Source organism: Triturus cristatus, chromosome 10 (genome assembly GCF_964204655.1).
Source record: "Triturus cristatus chromosome 10, aTriCri1.1, whole genome shotgun sequence".
Lineage (NCBI taxonomy): Eukaryota > Metazoa > Chordata > Amphibia > Caudata > Salamandridae > Triturus > Triturus cristatus.
Genome location: NC_140593.1, coordinates 387537630 through 387554750, shown reverse-complemented (window position 1 = coordinate 387554750; position 17121 = coordinate 387537630). Strand labels below are relative to the sequence as shown.

General features: G+C 54.9%; 1 protein-coding gene across 2 annotated transcripts in view; it reads right to left on the bottom strand.

The window, feature by feature from the left end:
• Window positions 1-17121, bottom strand: part of LOC146789492 (uncharacterized) — a 112542-nt gene that overhangs the window by 31823 nt on the left and 63598 nt on the right. The window contains exon 4 of one of the 2 annotated variants that reach the window (XM_085630096.1): window positions 4700-6045. The exons of the other annotated variant lie outside the window; for it this stretch is intronic. Coding sequence (XP_085486222.1) covers window positions 4847-6045 — 1199 coding nt within the window. The 3' untranslated portion in view covers window positions 4700-4846. Of the gene's footprint in view, window positions 1-4699; window positions 6046-17121 lie in introns of those variants that run through there. 2 annotated transcript variants of the gene reach the window in all.

Genomic DNA, 17121 nt, shown 5'->3' with positions numbered 1-17121 from the left:
TTTACCGCTATGTACAATTCTTTCTTTAGTGGGGGAATAAAACCCCACAGGAGATGTTACATGACATTCCCAAAACTACACCTGGGAACGTACACTTGGAACAGCTTTCAAGGCTTAGGTGCCGATCACGATCCGGTAAAAACCGGGTACGAACCGTCGGACGGAGCATATTCTCCGTCCGACGCGTACCCGGTCTTAAAAATATACAAACATGGAATTACGATTCGCACGGAAACACCATTTCCGTACGAATCGTACAAAACCCCGACCGACGAAAATAAACATACAAATGTGATCCGGGAAAGCGCCGACGTGACGTCGGGACGCACGCAGCCTGCCATTCACGAACCAGGACTCACGATTCGCACCGACGTCATCCCGCACGGTGAATATTTTCCGGCAGCCAAAAACTGCCGGGAAATCAGGACGACGCGAACAAGGAGTACCTGTACGCGACGGACAGACATGGACCCGAACCTACGTGTCATCACGGCCCTCATAACAGTCGACCTCCTCTACAGGTTACGACGCAGACGCCGCAGAAGGTCAGAACAACAAAGGGAGGGGGGAAAGGGGGGGGCAGGACCAGGGGCAGGCCACAAAACCCCCACCAAAGTCACACAGCACACATGTACTGGACATACCTGACCCCCAGGCCCTGGTCACTACGAGGGGGTGGGGGCGTGTCCAGCAAAGCCAGCGTCCGCCACAACGGAAGTGCTTGACGACGCGAACCGGCAACACAACAATACAGGTACGTCCCGTACCCACGCCTTAAGAGCGTGGGTACGAGTCGTACCACGCCCACACCTACGTCACCCCAACAATGGCGGGACGGCTGTACCCACGTGGCAAAGGCCTGGGTACGGCCCGCACAAGCATCACATAGCGTGGGGACGCATATGTACGGACCGTACCCCCACCCCTGTATGCATTGAGCGTACCCCCAACTGCAACAGTGTAAGTATGACCCGTACCCCCACCCCAACAGTGTATGTACGACCCGTACCCTCACCCGCGTATGTATGGAGCGTACCCCCACCCCAACAGTGTAAGTACGACCCGTACCCTCACCCGCGTACGTATGGAGCGTACCCCCACCCCAACAGTGTAAGTACGACCCGTACCCTCACTCGCGGACGTATGGAGCGTACCCCCACCCCAACAGTGTAAGTACGACCCGTACCCTCACCCACGTACGTATGGAGCGTACCCCCACCCCAACAGTGTAAGTACGACCCGTACCCTCACCCGCGTACGTATGGAGCGTACCCCCACCCCAACAGTGTAAGTACGACCCGTACCCTCACCCGCGTACGTATGGAGCGTACCCCCACCCCAAAAGTGTAAGTACGACCCGTACCCTCACCCGCGTACGTATGGAGCGTACCCCCACCCCAACAGTGTAAGTACGACCCGTACCCTCACCCGCGTACGTATGGAGCGTACCCCCACCCCAACAGTGTAAGTACGACCCGTACCCTCACCCGCGGACGTATGGAGCGTACCCCCACCCCAACAGTGTATGTACGGCCCGCACCCCCACCCCAACCGTGTATGTACGGCCCGTACCCACACCCGCGTATGTATGGAGCGTACCCCCACCCCAACAGTGTAAGTACGACCCGTACCCTCACCCGAGTACGTATGGAGCGTACCCCCACCCCAACAGTGTATGTACGGCCCGTACCCACACCCGCGTATGTATGGAGCGTACCCCCACCCCAACAGTGTAAGTACGACCCGTACCCTCACCCGCGTACGTATGGAGCGTACCCCCACCCCAACAGTGTAAGTACGACCTGTACCCTCACCCGCGTACGTATGGAGCGTACCCCCACCCCAACAGTGTAAGTACGACCCGTACCCTCACCCGCGGATGTATGGAGCTTACCCCCACCCCAACAGTGTAAGTACGACCCGTACCCTCACCCGCGTACGTATGGAGCGTACCCCCACCCCAACAGTGTAAGTACGACCCGTACCCTCACCCGCGTACGTATGGAGCGTACCCCCACCCCAACAGTGTAAGTACGACCCGTACCCTCACCCGCAGACGTATGGAGCGTACCCCCACCCCAACAGTGTATGTACGGCCCGTACCCCCACCCCAACCGTGTGTGTACGGCCCGTACCCACACCCGCGTATGTATGGAGCGTACCCCCACCCCCACCCCAACAGTGTAAGTACGACCCGTACCCTCACCCACGGACGTATGGAGCGTACCCCCACCCCAACAGTGTAAGTACGACCCGTACCCTCACCCGCGTACGCATGGAGCGTACCCCCACCCCAACAGTGTAAGTACGACCCGTACCCTCACCCGCGTACGTATGGAGCGTACCCCCACCCCAACAGTGTAAGCACGACCCGTACCCTTACCCGCGGACGTATGGAGCGTACCCCCACCCCAACAGTGTAAGTACGACCCGTACCCTCACCCGCGGATGTATGGAGCGTACCCCCACCCCAACAGTGTATGTACGGACCCTACCCCCACCTCGTATGCATGGAGCGAACCCACACCCGTGTATGTTCTAAGTGTACATATCCTGAAATAGGAGGGGTGGGTGCAGAGTCCTCCCAGCAGTGCCCAGACACAGGAGGGGTGTGTGCAGAGTCCTCCCAGCAGTGCCCAGAGACAGGAGGGGTGGGTGCCTATCACTCCCAGCAGTGCCCAGAGACAGGAGGGGTGGGTGTAGAGTCCTCCCAGCAGTGCCCAGACACAGGAGGGGTGTGTGCAGAGTCCTCCCAGCAGTGCCCAGAGACAGGAGGGGTGGGTGCCTATCACTCCCAGCAGTGCCCAGAGACAGGAGGGGTGGGTGTAGAGTCCTCCCAGCAGTGCCCAGACACAGGAGGGGTGTGTGCAGAGTCCTCCCAGCAGTGGCCAGACACAGGAGGGGTGGGTGCAGAGTCCTCCCAGCAGTGCCCAGAGACAGGAGGGGTGTGTGCCTATCACTCCCAGCAGTGCCCAGAGACAGGAGGGGTGTGTGCAGAGTCCTCCCAGCAGTGCCCAGAGACAGGAGGGGTGTGTGCAGAGTCCTCCCAGCAGTGCCCAGACACAGGAGGGGTGTGTGCAGAGTCCTCCCAGCAGTGCCCAGAGACAGGAGGGGTGGGTGCAGAGTCCTCCCAGCAGTGCCCAGACACAGGAGGGGTGGGTGCAGAGTCCTCCCAGCAGTGCCCAGAGACAGGAGGGGTGGGTGCAGAGTCCTCCCAGCAGTGCCCAGAGACAGGAGGGGTGTGTGCCTATCACTCCCAGCAGTGCCCAGAGACAGGAGGGGTGTGTGCAGAGTCCTCCCAGCAGTGCCCAGAGACAGGAGGGGTGTGTGCAGAGTTCTCCCAGCAGTGCCCAGACACAGGAGGGGTGTGTGCAGATTCCTCCCAGCAGTGCCCAGAGACAGGAGGGGTGGGTGCAGAGTCCTCCCAGCAGTGCCAGAGACAGGAGGGGTGTGTGCAGAGTCCTCCCAGCAGTGCCCAGACACTGGAGGGGTGTGTGCAGAGTCCTCCCAGCAGTGCCCAGAGACAGGAGGGGTGGGTGCAGAGTCCTCCCAGCAGTGCCCAGAGACAGGAGGGGTGGGTGGGTGTAGAGTCCTCCCAGCAGTGCCCAGAGACAGGAGGGGTGTGTGCAGAGTCCTCCCAGCAGTGCCCAGACACAGGAGGGGTGTGTGCAGAGTCCTCCCAGCAGTGCCCAGAGACAGGAGGGGTGGGTGCAGAGTCCTCCCAGCAGTGCCCAGACACAGGAGGGGTGTGTGCAGAGTCCTCCCGGCAGTGCCCAGAGACAGGAGGGGTGGGTGCAGAGTCCTCCCAGCCGTGCCCAGAGACAGGAGGGGTGGGTGTAGAGTCATCCCAGCAGTGCCCAGAGACAGGAGGGGTGGGTGTACAGTCCTCCCAGCAGTGCCCAGACACAGGAGGGGTGGGTGCAGAGTCCTCCCAGCAGTGCCCAGAGACAGGAGGGGTGTGTGCAGAGTCCTCCCAGCAGTGCCCAGACACAGGAGGGGTGTGTGCAGAGTCCTCCCAGCAGTGCCCAGAGACAGGAGGGGTGGGTGCAGAGTCCTCCCAGCAGTGCCCATAGACAGGAGGGGTGGGTGCAGAGGCCCCCAGCAGTGCCCAGAGACAGGAGGGGTGGGTGCAGAGGCCCCCAGCAGTGCCCATGGAAAAAAATAGGGTGGAGTACCCACAGATCCAATTGCCACAATTGTCAGTCAGGTGCACAAAGACCCTGCAGTACATGTAACACATGTGTGCGAGGCTGGGAGTACACACATGCATACAGCCTAAAAGGGAACATGTCCACATGAAGTCATGTCAACAGACTACATACACAAGTACAGTGATCACCAAGGATGCCACGAATGATGCAGGTGGAGACATCGCTCTGCATGCATGGCCAAAGTTGAAGGGGTCCGTCACACACCCAGCTAATGTAGACACAGCTCAGCGCTAAATATTGGGAACACCCTGCAGGGAAGATGTCAGGGTACACAGAGGAAGGAACACACCTTGGGACTATTTCACCATGCAGTAACTGCTTACATGAACAGAGAAACCTAGCTAACACCTTGTGATGGCACACAGATACCAGGGTACCCCCTATGACCAGCACACTACTACATTTCCCACACACCCAACACATGATCACCACCCAAAATCATGTAGCAGCCCCACCAACAGCAATACCACAAAAGCAGTAGTGTTCTAAGGAAAAAAAAAGGCTTTATTCAGCATTTCCAAATAAAGTGTGTGTGGATAAAGTTCAATATTTACAAAGCCCATAGGGCAGTCCATGAGTCACAGCTGGATGGGAGACACAGTGGGACGCGTGTCCCCTAGCTTGCATGCACAGACTCATTTGTCTTCCACAGCGGGGAGGGCATCATGTGGGGGGGAAGGACCAGGCATGAGGGCGAAGGGTAGGCGTCGTGGGTGCAGGGATGGAGGACTCCACCACAGGGGGTGGGGCAGGGCCAAAGGCGGAGGCCAGGATGTCGCTGCACACCTTAGCAAGGTCCTCCAGCGTCTCCCCTGCACCCGAAGGAACCACAGGCCCCAAGGAGGGGGGGGGGGGTCAGAGGGATGGGTTGCAGCGCCACTGGGGGAGGGTGTGGACAGGGGGGGGGACTCAACCACCCTGACCGGGGACTCCCTTGACCACTTGCGGGGTGGTGTCACAGTGGGGCTCAGGGACAGAGTGGCCATGAAGGAGTCCTTGCCGGATATGTGGCCAAGAGAGCTGAGGGGAGGAGATTTGGAGGGAGTGGATTTGGTGGAATGCGGACTCCCACTCTGGCTGCGTGACTTACGTTTGCCCCCCGACCCAGTGGGTGTGCCTACTTCACCCTGTGTGTGCGTGCCAGGAGGTGTGCGTATGACCTTCCCTGCTGGTGTGGTGCCTGTGTCTGTTGTGGTGGGTGCATGCTGACGTCTGGGTGTACGTGGGACAGGCATGGGAGTGGGAAGTGTGGATGGGTCAGGGGTAGGGGGTTGGACGTAGCGCTGCAGGTGACCCACTGCTGCAGTCAGTGTCGAGTCAATGGACCTCAGCAAGTTGCGTTGGTCAGCCTGCGATGAAAAAATGCCCTCCAAGTATGCCTCCATGTTGTTCAGCACTTGGCTGTGGCCATGGAGGACATTAAGCATCGCAGCCTGACCAACCTGCAACTGCCGCTGGATGTCCACAGACTCGGCATTGGCGGCAGCAGTGGAGACAGGGGCAGGGGGTGCGGTGCCTGGCAGGAAGGAGACATGTGGTGACCGGGCACGCTGGGAAGGGACACGAGCAAGTGGGAGGCGGCTGGTGGCAATGGAGGGGGCGGGGTGAGATGTTGTGCCGCTGTCAGCTGCTGGTGCAGCCTCCGCCCACTCGGAGAGATCATCCTCGGACCCGTCAGCTTCATATTCTGTCGTGCCAGTGGACAGGTCCTCGGCCTCACTCTCCTCCGCCTCAGTTCCACTCAATGTGCCAGCCACGATGTCAACGCTGGCACTGGTGCTCGGTCCCTCCGCTCCGTCTGTGCTCATGTCTCCCTCCATGTCCCCCGACGATGCTGTGGGCAAGGTGAAGAGACAGCAATTAATCACACACCTGTATACATATGTCACATGAGTCCAATCTACATAGGTTACAGTGCATAGCCTGAAAAGAAAGATCAGTAACATCTACAAAACAAGGTACAGATGTAGGGCATGCAACACACAGTTGGTTCACCCACCATGCCACTGAAAATCCATGGAGAGCATGACACAATAGCAAATGACATGAAATGGAGTTTGACATAGGAGCCAGGCCCTGGGGACAATCCAGCACTGCATCTGCACCACACAGCGTTGCCGAAAATAGGGATGAGTAGGGACCATATCCATGAACTTGAGGCACATGCTGCATAGGTGCATAGGTAATACTGAAAACATGCCCACCATGACTGGCTCACTGCACCTTGAGTGTATGTCCAGACAAACATCACACACTGGCCAGACCTAAAAAGGAGAATTCTGGTTTTGACATGTAGGCTTGGCCCGCACCAACCACCCCCTACATGAGACAATTTGTTGAGACACAGGTGGCACTTACATCTCTTAGTCTGGGTGAAATACACAGGGGCTGCATAAATGCAAGATTGGACGTCAAATACCCAAGGTGCGCCTGTCCAAATAATCATGTACAAATGGCCATCATCAGATGATTGTAACAAGACACACAGGCACTGGCCACCGTGAGTATGAACAAGGAAAATCAGGTCAGGCTGTACAGTGGACACTTGTACTACATTTTACGTCAATATACATGGTGCCAGGGGACAATGGCACAGAGCACAACCTATGCTGTAGACACTGAGAGTGTCCACGTTTTGTGATGACACACATGACACCTATGAAAATATGCCCCAGGGGACAGTAGTGGCCACACAACTCCATGGTCCTGAATGGGAATGACTGCAACACACGCCACCATCCCTGCACTATGCGTATCGCACACTCATGCACATCATGTCACAGGCCACAACATAGGACATGCGTGCTGTAAGGCATGACACTTGAGAGACTAACTCCCATGTCTGGACTCAGCATCAGTGCCAACTGACATGGAACCCACATGTACTGAACTGGACAGGGCACAGGCAAGGTCCCAAAACCTGTTACACACCACCCCCACACATGATGCTACAGGCATAGTTCACATGAAGAAAGCGCCAGCCTACATTACCTTGTGAAGGAGTGACTACACACAGACCAGGGAACACATTGCAAGGAGGGGAAGGGAGGCAGGAGAGCACCGCTATACTGTGGGTAATTGGATCTGCACAGCACCTTTAAACCCTGGCAGTGTATCCATGCAACTGTGTACTTACAAATGCTGGTGACACACAACAAACACACATGTACCTACCCCCTTCCTGCTGCTGCTTCTCCTGTAAGCGCCTGTCCAAGTCTGGAAATACCACCGCCAGCACACGCTTGTGGATGTGAACACCCATAGTGTTCACACCCATAGTGATAGTGAGCGTACAGGCGTGTGTACGGTCCGTACCACTATGAGTACGCATACGCGTGAACACCCATAGTGATAGTGAGCGTACAGGCGTGTGTACGGTCCATATCACCATGGGTACACATGCGCGAGAACACCCATAGTGAAAGTGAGCGTACAGGCGTGTGTACGGTCCGTACCACTATGGGTACACATACGCGTGAACACCCATAGTGATAGTGAGCGTACAGGCGTGTGTACGGTCCGTACCACTATGGGTACACATACACGAGAACACCCATAGTGATACGGACCGTACACACGCCTGTACGCTCACTATCACTATGGGTGTTCACGCGTATGTGTACCCATAGTGGTACGGACCATACACGCGTGCGTACGCTCACTTTCACTATGGGTACACATACGGCAGCACTCCCATAGTGATAGGGAACGTACACAGGCCCTCTGAGCGAATGTACGGTGCCTTTCACACATCACAGTGGTGACAGGCATCACACCGGAAGGAATAGGGCTGACATACTTGTCCATGGATGGACATCAAGGCATTGTCTGGGCAGTACTACATGTGTGGGGCACAGGTGTGAAAGGCTGTGATGTGGCACATTACTCCTGAGTCGAGAAGGCACCAGATGTATGATGAGATGTGTACAGATGTTATGTGTGATGGTGCAATGTGTGCCAGGCATGCCCTTAACTCCTTTGACATGTGTGCATGTGGTACTGCACACTTGGGATGAGCGTCACTGGCATGGCACAGTCAACAACACACGCAAGTGTCCCCTGATGCCCGCTACAGGGGTTACCACACCAGACATGTCACTACCCACGGTGCACGATGTGACTATGTCATGTATGTGTGGGGTGTCCCCATTAGCTTGATGTTGGTGCTCCCTCAAATGCATCAGCTGTTGCAGCAACCAACATGTGTCTGTGTGTAGATGGACATGGCACACTGTTACGCACACCAGGCCACATGTGGTATCGGATGTGAGGTGCGTATGTATGCATGGGACACGGAGTAGCGTAACAAGGACATGTCTGCATCCTCTCTATGAATGTGTGGTGAGTCATTACATGTACACCTTATTGGCAAGGTGTGTGGGCTGTCCTAGTGTAATGTCATGTGACCTGTGGCTCTAGTGTTCCGCTACCAGTCTCTGAAATCGACAGCCTACTTCTGCTGATGTGTTGATGTATGTCACTCCTGTGTTGGGTCTGGCTGTTCACTTACACTGGGACACAGCTAATCCCTTGCCATGGCATGTGGAGGTTTACAATCTCCATGTGTAGCTGGGTCTTGGTAGGAGTGTCACCTGGCAGCCATACGTGTCCAGGGCATGTGGCACATACCTGACTCCGTATGTCGCATATGTGTATTGACAGATTAACATGTGCTCAGCACCAAAAAATTGTTGTTGTAGTGCACTCACCCTTCCTTGTCACTTCCAAATTACTGCAGAGCGCCGCCTCTTCCCCGAGCAATTCCGAACTTGGCTGACATGCGGGAGAATGACTGTATCCGGTGCTACCGCTTCCCCCAACCGTTGATTGAGGAGTTGATGGCGAGGCTGGCACCACACCTGCAACCGCTGCACAGGTATCCTACGGCACTGACACCCAAGCTGAAGGTAATGGCAGCCCTACATTTTCTTGCCACGGGTACCTTTCAAAATACCATAGCTCATGTTGGTGGCATGTCCCAGAGCATGTTCTGCCGTGTGCTGCATGATTTCTTAGAGGCCATGTTGCTTCACCTGGATGAGTTCATCCATTTCCCAACCCCTGAAATGTTGACTGGGGTCAAGCGTGGATTCTATGCCCTGGGAGGGATGCCCCATGTCATTGGGTCCATAGATGGGACACATGTGGCTTTGGTACCACCACAGGCACAGGAGGTAGCGTACAGGAATCGCAAGCACTACCACTCCATCAATGCCCTTGTGGTGTGTCTGTCCAACATGGTGATTTCACATGTCTGTGCTCGTTTTCCAGGATCAGCACACGATGCCTACATCATGAGGCCTAGCAGGGTGCCTGAGATGATGACGCAGCTGCGCAACGAACGAGCATGTGTTGTTGGTGGGTACACTCTGTCTGTCCTGTATTTTGCGTAGACTTCCAGCACGACCGCTTCTCCTGTCCTACTTATGTGCATGTGCTTTCCATGTAGGGGACGCTGGCTATCCCAACATGCCATGGCTGATCACACCTCTCCGCAACCCCATCACGCCGGCCCAGCTCCGCTACAACACCGCCCATGGCCGGACAAGGCGAGTGATAGAGAGGACATTTGGCCTCCTGAAGAGCCGATTCAGGTGCCTCCACAAGACCGGCGGCGCCCTCCCATATGCCCCGGCGAAGGTCTGCAAAATCTTCATGGTGTGCTGCATGCTGCACAACATGGCAGTTGAGAAAGCTGTGCCACTCATCCTGGATCAAGATGATCAGGACCATCCACCCGTGGAGGACCAAGGTCTTGGCAATGGGGCTAGTGATGTGGAGGATGTGGTTCCGCAAGAGGACATCCGGAGTCGGCTCATAGCGACTTCTTTGCTTAGTGGTGAGTACCAGTGTCTGTGTGTGCATGCATTGGTCCCCGTGTGGCATGTGTTGCCATGTGTGTGTCCATCTGCATGTATGGCACGTGAGTCAGAGGTGTGTGTGGATGTGTCACTGGAGTGATGGTGCCAGTGATGAGTGTATTTCCCCAGTCATAATTGTGACCTAGCATGTTGTCATCCTTACATGTGTCGAGTACATGCACATGCAAGTGGCTGTGCTTTTTGTGGCTGACTTCTTGTGTGTCTCTCATCCCCAGGTACTTGCGCATGCCGTCTGCTGGTTGCATTGTTGTGGCACTGCTATTCCTCATGGACACGTCATCGTGTGCTGACTCAGCGTTACACGCACGGACAAGTTTGGAAGTCTCCTTAGGGTAAGGGATGCATCAGGGGTGTATTGGGTGTGGCAGTTGTTTCCGATGTGTGCACACTGCCCCTGTCGATGTTTGGTTCCTCTGCAGACATGTCGCATCACCATGGGACACATGACATGCAGCTGGGTACACCTGAATAGATGGTCAGACTTGTTGACAGTCATCAGTGATGGGATTGTGGATTGTGATGATGGCATCAATGTGTGTTACACTGCCCTCGGACACATACGGTTTGCATTGGCTTGACATGGTGTGGGACTTCCACATCAGCGGATCAATGGTGTATGGCAGCCTCTCCGTGAGCAGCAGGGGGTGTTTAGCTGTTAGCCGATACTTGTGTGCCAGTTCCATGGCTATCACGCATTTGTGCTGCAGAAGGGGGGTTCCAGTGTTGGACCCACATGTTACTCCACATGACCCGTTCATGTGTACTCCGAGTTGCCTCTGCAATCCCGAATACATGACTAATAAAGGTGTCCCAATGCCTCAAAGGTGCCTCTTCTCAGTCAATGCTGGTGTGTTGCCACGGTGCATCCGGCATGTCTGGCATGGTTTTCCGTGATAGTGGCTATGTGTCTATGTGTAGAGTAGCAAGATGCAAGCTGTTTGTGTGGGATTAGACTGTGTATTGTGCATGTAGTCCATGACTGTGTGGGTATTGTGACATGTGCCATCCCCATGCATCCAACGTTGGCCAGGCCACCATTCTCTGCATCCACCTAACTCAAGCTTGCAGGACATGGTTCTGCCACCTGTCCACACATACCTGGGTGCCCCACAGGACACTCCACATGATCCCTGACCTCTGCGCATGGCTGTCGCTGTACTCAATGTGTCTGTCGGCACGGTTGTGCGGCCACCCCCTCAGCTGGTTGGGCCCATCACGGGTGTGTATGGTGCTCCATGTCTGTCTTGCCTAATACAATGTGACCCATGTGTGTCCTGTGCCAGACTCAGGCCCCAGGGTGTGGATGGTTGAAGTCAAATGAGAACTCAGGCATGGTTAGACTTTACAAGACACATGTAAGGTAATAATGCAATATGTAGGAATCTTCTCTTTATGGTGTAACTTTTTATTTTGGTTGGGGTACGGGGGGAGGGGGGGTCTGACATGAGGGGCTTTCCGGGTGTGTGGAATCCAAAGTTCACTAGGGGAGTTGGTGTCCTTGCCATTTGAAATCCTCAGAGTCCATGTCACAGTCTTTGTCAACATTGGTCAGACAGTGACCAGCAAGTCCATGTGGCAGAGAATGTCTTTTGCTGCTGTGCCGCTGTTGGTCCAGTGGGCCAGGTGCCAGGCCAGGTGTCCTGGGAGATGGTGCTGTTGCGCTGACCCTCACGGTCTTTTCCGTGGACGACCCGCCCTCCTGCGGGGACCCTCAGAAGCAGGCCGTGACGATGTTTGGGATGCTCCGTCGGATGTCTCCTCCTCCTCCTCCTGATCCCTCCCTGTGGGTGGTGATGTTCTACGCCTGATGGCACAGGGAGGGTTGCCCATGTTGTCGGCTATCCGACGGAGTGTACTGTGAATTCCCCTGAACACCGTCACAAGCTCAGCCTGTCTGTCCTCCATCCGCCCTTGGTGTCGCAGTAGACAGGCATGTTGCTCCGCATGTTGCTGGGCCTGCTGGGTCTTGATCTCCTCGAGGATGGACACAACCTGGGCCATGCCCGTGGTGTCCTGCACATGGAGTTGTTCCACACACTTAGATAATGCAGGTAGCTGGTGTTGTGCTTGTGCACAGGTTGACACTTGGCCCAGTGTTTTGCCATGGAGAAGAGGGGGGATTCAGGCACTGGCCACCCTTGTCCACATGCACGCAGTCCACCTGCTGACGAGCAGACATTCCCACACTCCCACGGCTGAATTGGTCTCCCTGTGTGTCCCTTTCTCACTCCCTCTCTGTCCCCCTCTCCCTCCCTCTGTGTGTCAGCCTCCTCCCTCTGTCCGTCTCCCTGTGTCTCCCTCCCTCTCTCTCTCCCTCTCCCTCCCTCTGTGTGTCACCCTCTGTCACCTCAGCCCGGCTTCCTAGGCACACACTTTTTGCAGATGTTTGACTGGCCCTTGGTTTGTTGATGTGAGTTTGTTTCTGATCAGCAGGCACCCATTGGGTGTAGTGTCTGTGTCTGCGCTGCTGCTGTGGTGGTGTGTGCTGCCACTCTTTCACAGTGTTGGCTGTTCATTAGCTGCTGTCATGTGCACAAACGTGCCGTCACCCCCATGTGTTAATGCAAGGCGTCCGCCATTTGCTGGCAAGTCTTTCCTGTGTGGGGACACACTGTTTGTCTGGATGTGACCTAGGCCATATGGGCAGGGGGCATTGTTGTCTGCTTCTGAGTTGCACTATGTGATTTTTGTGGCCCACACTCCCGCCATCCGGCTTACCGTGTCTTGTGTTGGTGTTTTCTGTGGCCTGTGACTTTGCATTGTCCAGCTGGGTGCATGGGGCATGGTGGCGCCAGTGGCATGTGCGTGTTCATGGAGTGTGGTTGAGTCATGCGATAGCTTGGGGTGGTTGCGTGCCTGTTTGTGAGTTTGGTTGTGGATGACGTTCCCCCCATGTGAGGTGAGTTGTTTGTGTACTCACCCGGGTCTCGGAGTCCGTCTAATCCGTCCACTGCCACCACCGGCAGTATGGCCATCACCCTCTCCTCCCAGGGATGGTGTTGTACGGGTCTGCGGGGCGGCCCTCCTCCAGTGACGTTGGCCTGGTTGTGGTCGTCGGTCATTTTGGCTCGGACCCTCCTCCGCAGATCGTACCACCTGGCTTGGCATTCATGCCTGGTCCTTCTGGTGGCCGCAACAGCATCAACAATCCTCTGCCACATGGCAGTTTTTTCGGTCATGCAGGTCTGTCTGACCAATGTTCCAAAGAGGTGTGGCTCGACTCTGAGGATTTCGTCGACAAGGACCTCCAACTCTCGGCTAGTGAACTTTGGATTCTTGTTAGTGGGCATGGTGAGGGGTGTGGGTGTGGATGGTGGGGGGGGGGTTGTGGATGGTTGTGGGTGTGTGTGTGTGGTTGTGCAGGTGTGTGTGTGAATGTGATGAGGGGGTGTTTGTGAAGGTGTGTGTGTGAAGGTGTGCAGGTGTAAGGTGTAGTAAAGGTTCTAGTATGGTGCTGTAGGTTGTCTGTGGGGTCTGGCAGCAGTGGGTCTGTTGCAAAGGCTCATGGTTTGTGTGTGTGGGCCCTTTTTATTGGTCCATTGGTGGGTGTGGCTGTGTTTGAAGTTTGGGTGGGTGTGTTATAAGGAGTGGTTGTGTTTTGGGCCTCTGTTTTGGATTTTGGCAGTTGCAGGTCAGTGAATGTGTTGTTTTTGTGCTTGTTGGACATGTTTTGTGGCTTTGTGCCATTCGAATGGTGTATTCTTGTGTTGTTTTGCTTTGTCCTGGTTGTGTTCGTGCGTTTTCAGCGTGTGTACGGTGTGTACTTCGGCAATTTTGTTGTACAGTGCTGTCCTTGTGTCTGGCTTGGTACGACTCGTACATGCGCGATGTTGTGTGAAGGTGCTGGTGTTGGGGCCTGGGGTGCGCTCCGTACTTACAATGTTGGGGTGGGGGTACGCTCCATGCATACGCGGGTGAGGGAACGGGTCGTACATACACTGTTGGGGTGGGGGTACGCTCCATACGTACGCGGGTGAGGGTACGAGTCGTACATACACGGTTGGGGTGGGGGTAGGGTCCGTACATACACGGTTGGGGTGGGGGTACGCTCCATACGTACGCGGGTGAGGGTACGGGTCGTACATACACGGTTGGGGTGGGGGTACGCTCCATGCATACGTGGGTGGGGGTATGTGTCGTACATACACGGTTGGGGTGGGGGTACGGTCCGTACATACACGGTTGGGGTGGGGGTACGGTCCGTACATACACGGTTGGGGTGGGGGTACGCTCCATACGTACGTGGGTGAGGGTACGGGTCGTACATACACGGTTGGGGTGGGGGTACGCTCCATGCATACGCGGGTGAGGGTACGGGTCGTACATACACGGTTGGGGTGGGGGTACGCTCCATGCATACGCGGCTGAGGGTACAGGTCGTACATACACTGTTGGGGTGGGGGTACGCTCCATGCATACGCGGGTGTGGGTACGGGCCGTACATACACGGTTGGGGTGGGGGTACGGTCCCTACATACACTGTTGGGGTGGGGGTACGCTCCATACGTACGCGGGTGAGGGTACGGGTCGTACATACACGGTTGGGGTGGGGGTACGCTCCATGCATACGCGGGTGAGGGTACGGGTCGTACATACACGGTTGGGGTGGGGGTACGCTCCATGCATACGCGGCTGAGGGTACGGGTCGTACATACACTGTTGGGGTGGGGGTACGCTCCATGCATACGCGGGTGTGGGTACGGGCCGTACATACACGGTTGGGGTGGGGGTACGGTCCGTACATACACTGTTGGGGTGGGGGTACGCTCCATACGTACGCGGGTGAGGGTACGGGTCGTACATACACTGTTGGGGTGGGGGTACGCTCCATACATACGCCGGTGTGGGTACGGGCCGTACATACACGGTTGGGGTGGTGGTACGGGTCGTACTTACACTGTTGGGGTGGGGGTACGCTCCATGCATACGCAGGTGGGGGTACGTGTCGTACATACACGGTTGGGGTGGGGGTACGCTCCATGCATACGCGGGTGAGGGTACGGCTCGTACTTACACGGTTGGGCTGGGGGTACGCTCCATGCATACGCGGATGAGGGTACGGGTCGTACTTACACGGTTGGGGTGGGGGTACGCTCCATACATTCACTGGTGGGGGTACGTCTCGTACATACACGGGTGTACATACACGGGTGGGGATTCGACTCGTACATAGGAGGGCTGGGGGGTGTTGGGCGCGTATGCGGGCACATGTCTCCATGGTTGCTATGGGAGTTCGGTGCGGACGGTGTTTTTTCCATACGGTTGTAACATCGGACGCACGGGATGGATCGTAATTCCGCGGTCGGACTTTACTTTTCACATTTGTACGGTAAATCGTCCGGGGACGTGTTGGACACATTTTCCGACCCGAGGACGTGTGGGGAATGATTCCCAATGCGATTCGTATGGACTTTTTCCCATGCGAATCGTGATTGCCAGTTTGTACGGCACTTGTACGATTCGTAAGGTAAAAAGACCGGATACGAGTCGTACGGGGAATTTTTTTACAGGATCATGATCGGCACCTTGGTGTTTTGATTGTTTGTGAATAGAAAGAAACGTAAAAGTAGGCTCAGCTGGAGATGTAGATCTCCATCCTTACTTTTATTTATTTTTCGTGAATGGGGCCAATGTCCATAAGCCTCTTCTCCCCCATTTTTTTCTTCAACACTCATATCCACTTCCTTTGATGCCTTTGTCTTGAGAAGACTAAAAAGTCCTTGCACTTGTTTGATTGAGGAGTAGTTCTTCTTTTCCTGGTTTCGGCAGCTCTGATACTTAGTGATCCGTTGCACTATGATAAGTTTTAAAGTTTTCCTCGCAGTTAAGAAAAAGAAGGCCACTTGGGATAACTATAGACTGGTTTGGGCCCTCATTGGTTGATCAAAAGTCTATCAATTCTAATATTTTTTTCCCAAGGACAGGGAAATATAGCTTGTAGTGCCTTACTTTGAAATTGCCTGCTTTTATATTTAAGTGGCAAGATGGGAGCATAATAGGAGTTTTCAGTCTTGCTAAAAATATTGTTAGAACTACTTTACAATCTAGACAGTCTATATTTTTTGATGGTTTGAGTTGGTAGAGAGGAACTGAAACATAAATTCTATTCCATGTGGCCTTTTATACAGCACAACAATCACCCCAAAGCAGTAGCGGCTCGTGGAGGGAGTGCCAACCGGAGTAATGTAAACAAATAAATAAATAAAACGAATCTCATTGCGCGCGCTGAAACGCATTTGGCAATGAAATTCTTTTTTTTGATTTATTTGTTTACATTACTCTGGTCGGCCATGAGCCGGAGTTTACTACCCCCCACCCTGCGCCTCCCCCGCCCCACCGCCCCGGGGCACTCCCTCCACGAGCCGCTACTGCCCCAAAGCTGTACCTCGTAGAGAGGTGTGGTTCACTGGTTAGAGGCGGCAGACCCGTAAGCAGAGAATTGGCCAGGGACCAGGGTTCAATTCCCGACGCGGCAGGGTTGTGGACCAGGGTCAAAACGGACTCGATAATTCTCGCCTCGGTACCTACTCTAACCAGGAACACACTTGGCAACTCTGGGCATTAAGCTTGCCTCATCTCTACAACGGCCCCCCACAGACGCTGGGGATGCCTGGTTTCACCTTGGAGATACCCAGAAAGGGACCATCTCACAGGGATAGCCAGGACGGGTTCCCCAGCGGTCTATAGCGCCGGGACACCTCCTCGTGAGGTAGCTGTTCGCGCTTTACAAATATCAGTATTATTATTATTATTTGGGGTGTTCGGACAAAATGTTGAGTTTTTTTGGAACATCGGAAAAAAATATCGTAATTCAAAAATATTTGATGCAGAAATATAGTTTTCATGGTAATTAATATTGTTGCTAAGACTGTCATTGTTTTAACATAGCTTTAATAATTAAGGGGCATATCATCAAGGGGCGATGATAATATTATCGCCGCTTTAGAGCCCGTTTTCAGGCGAAAAGCGGCGATAATTTTATCGCATTATCATCAAGGGCACGCTAGCGCGTGATTCCTTGACGCCCC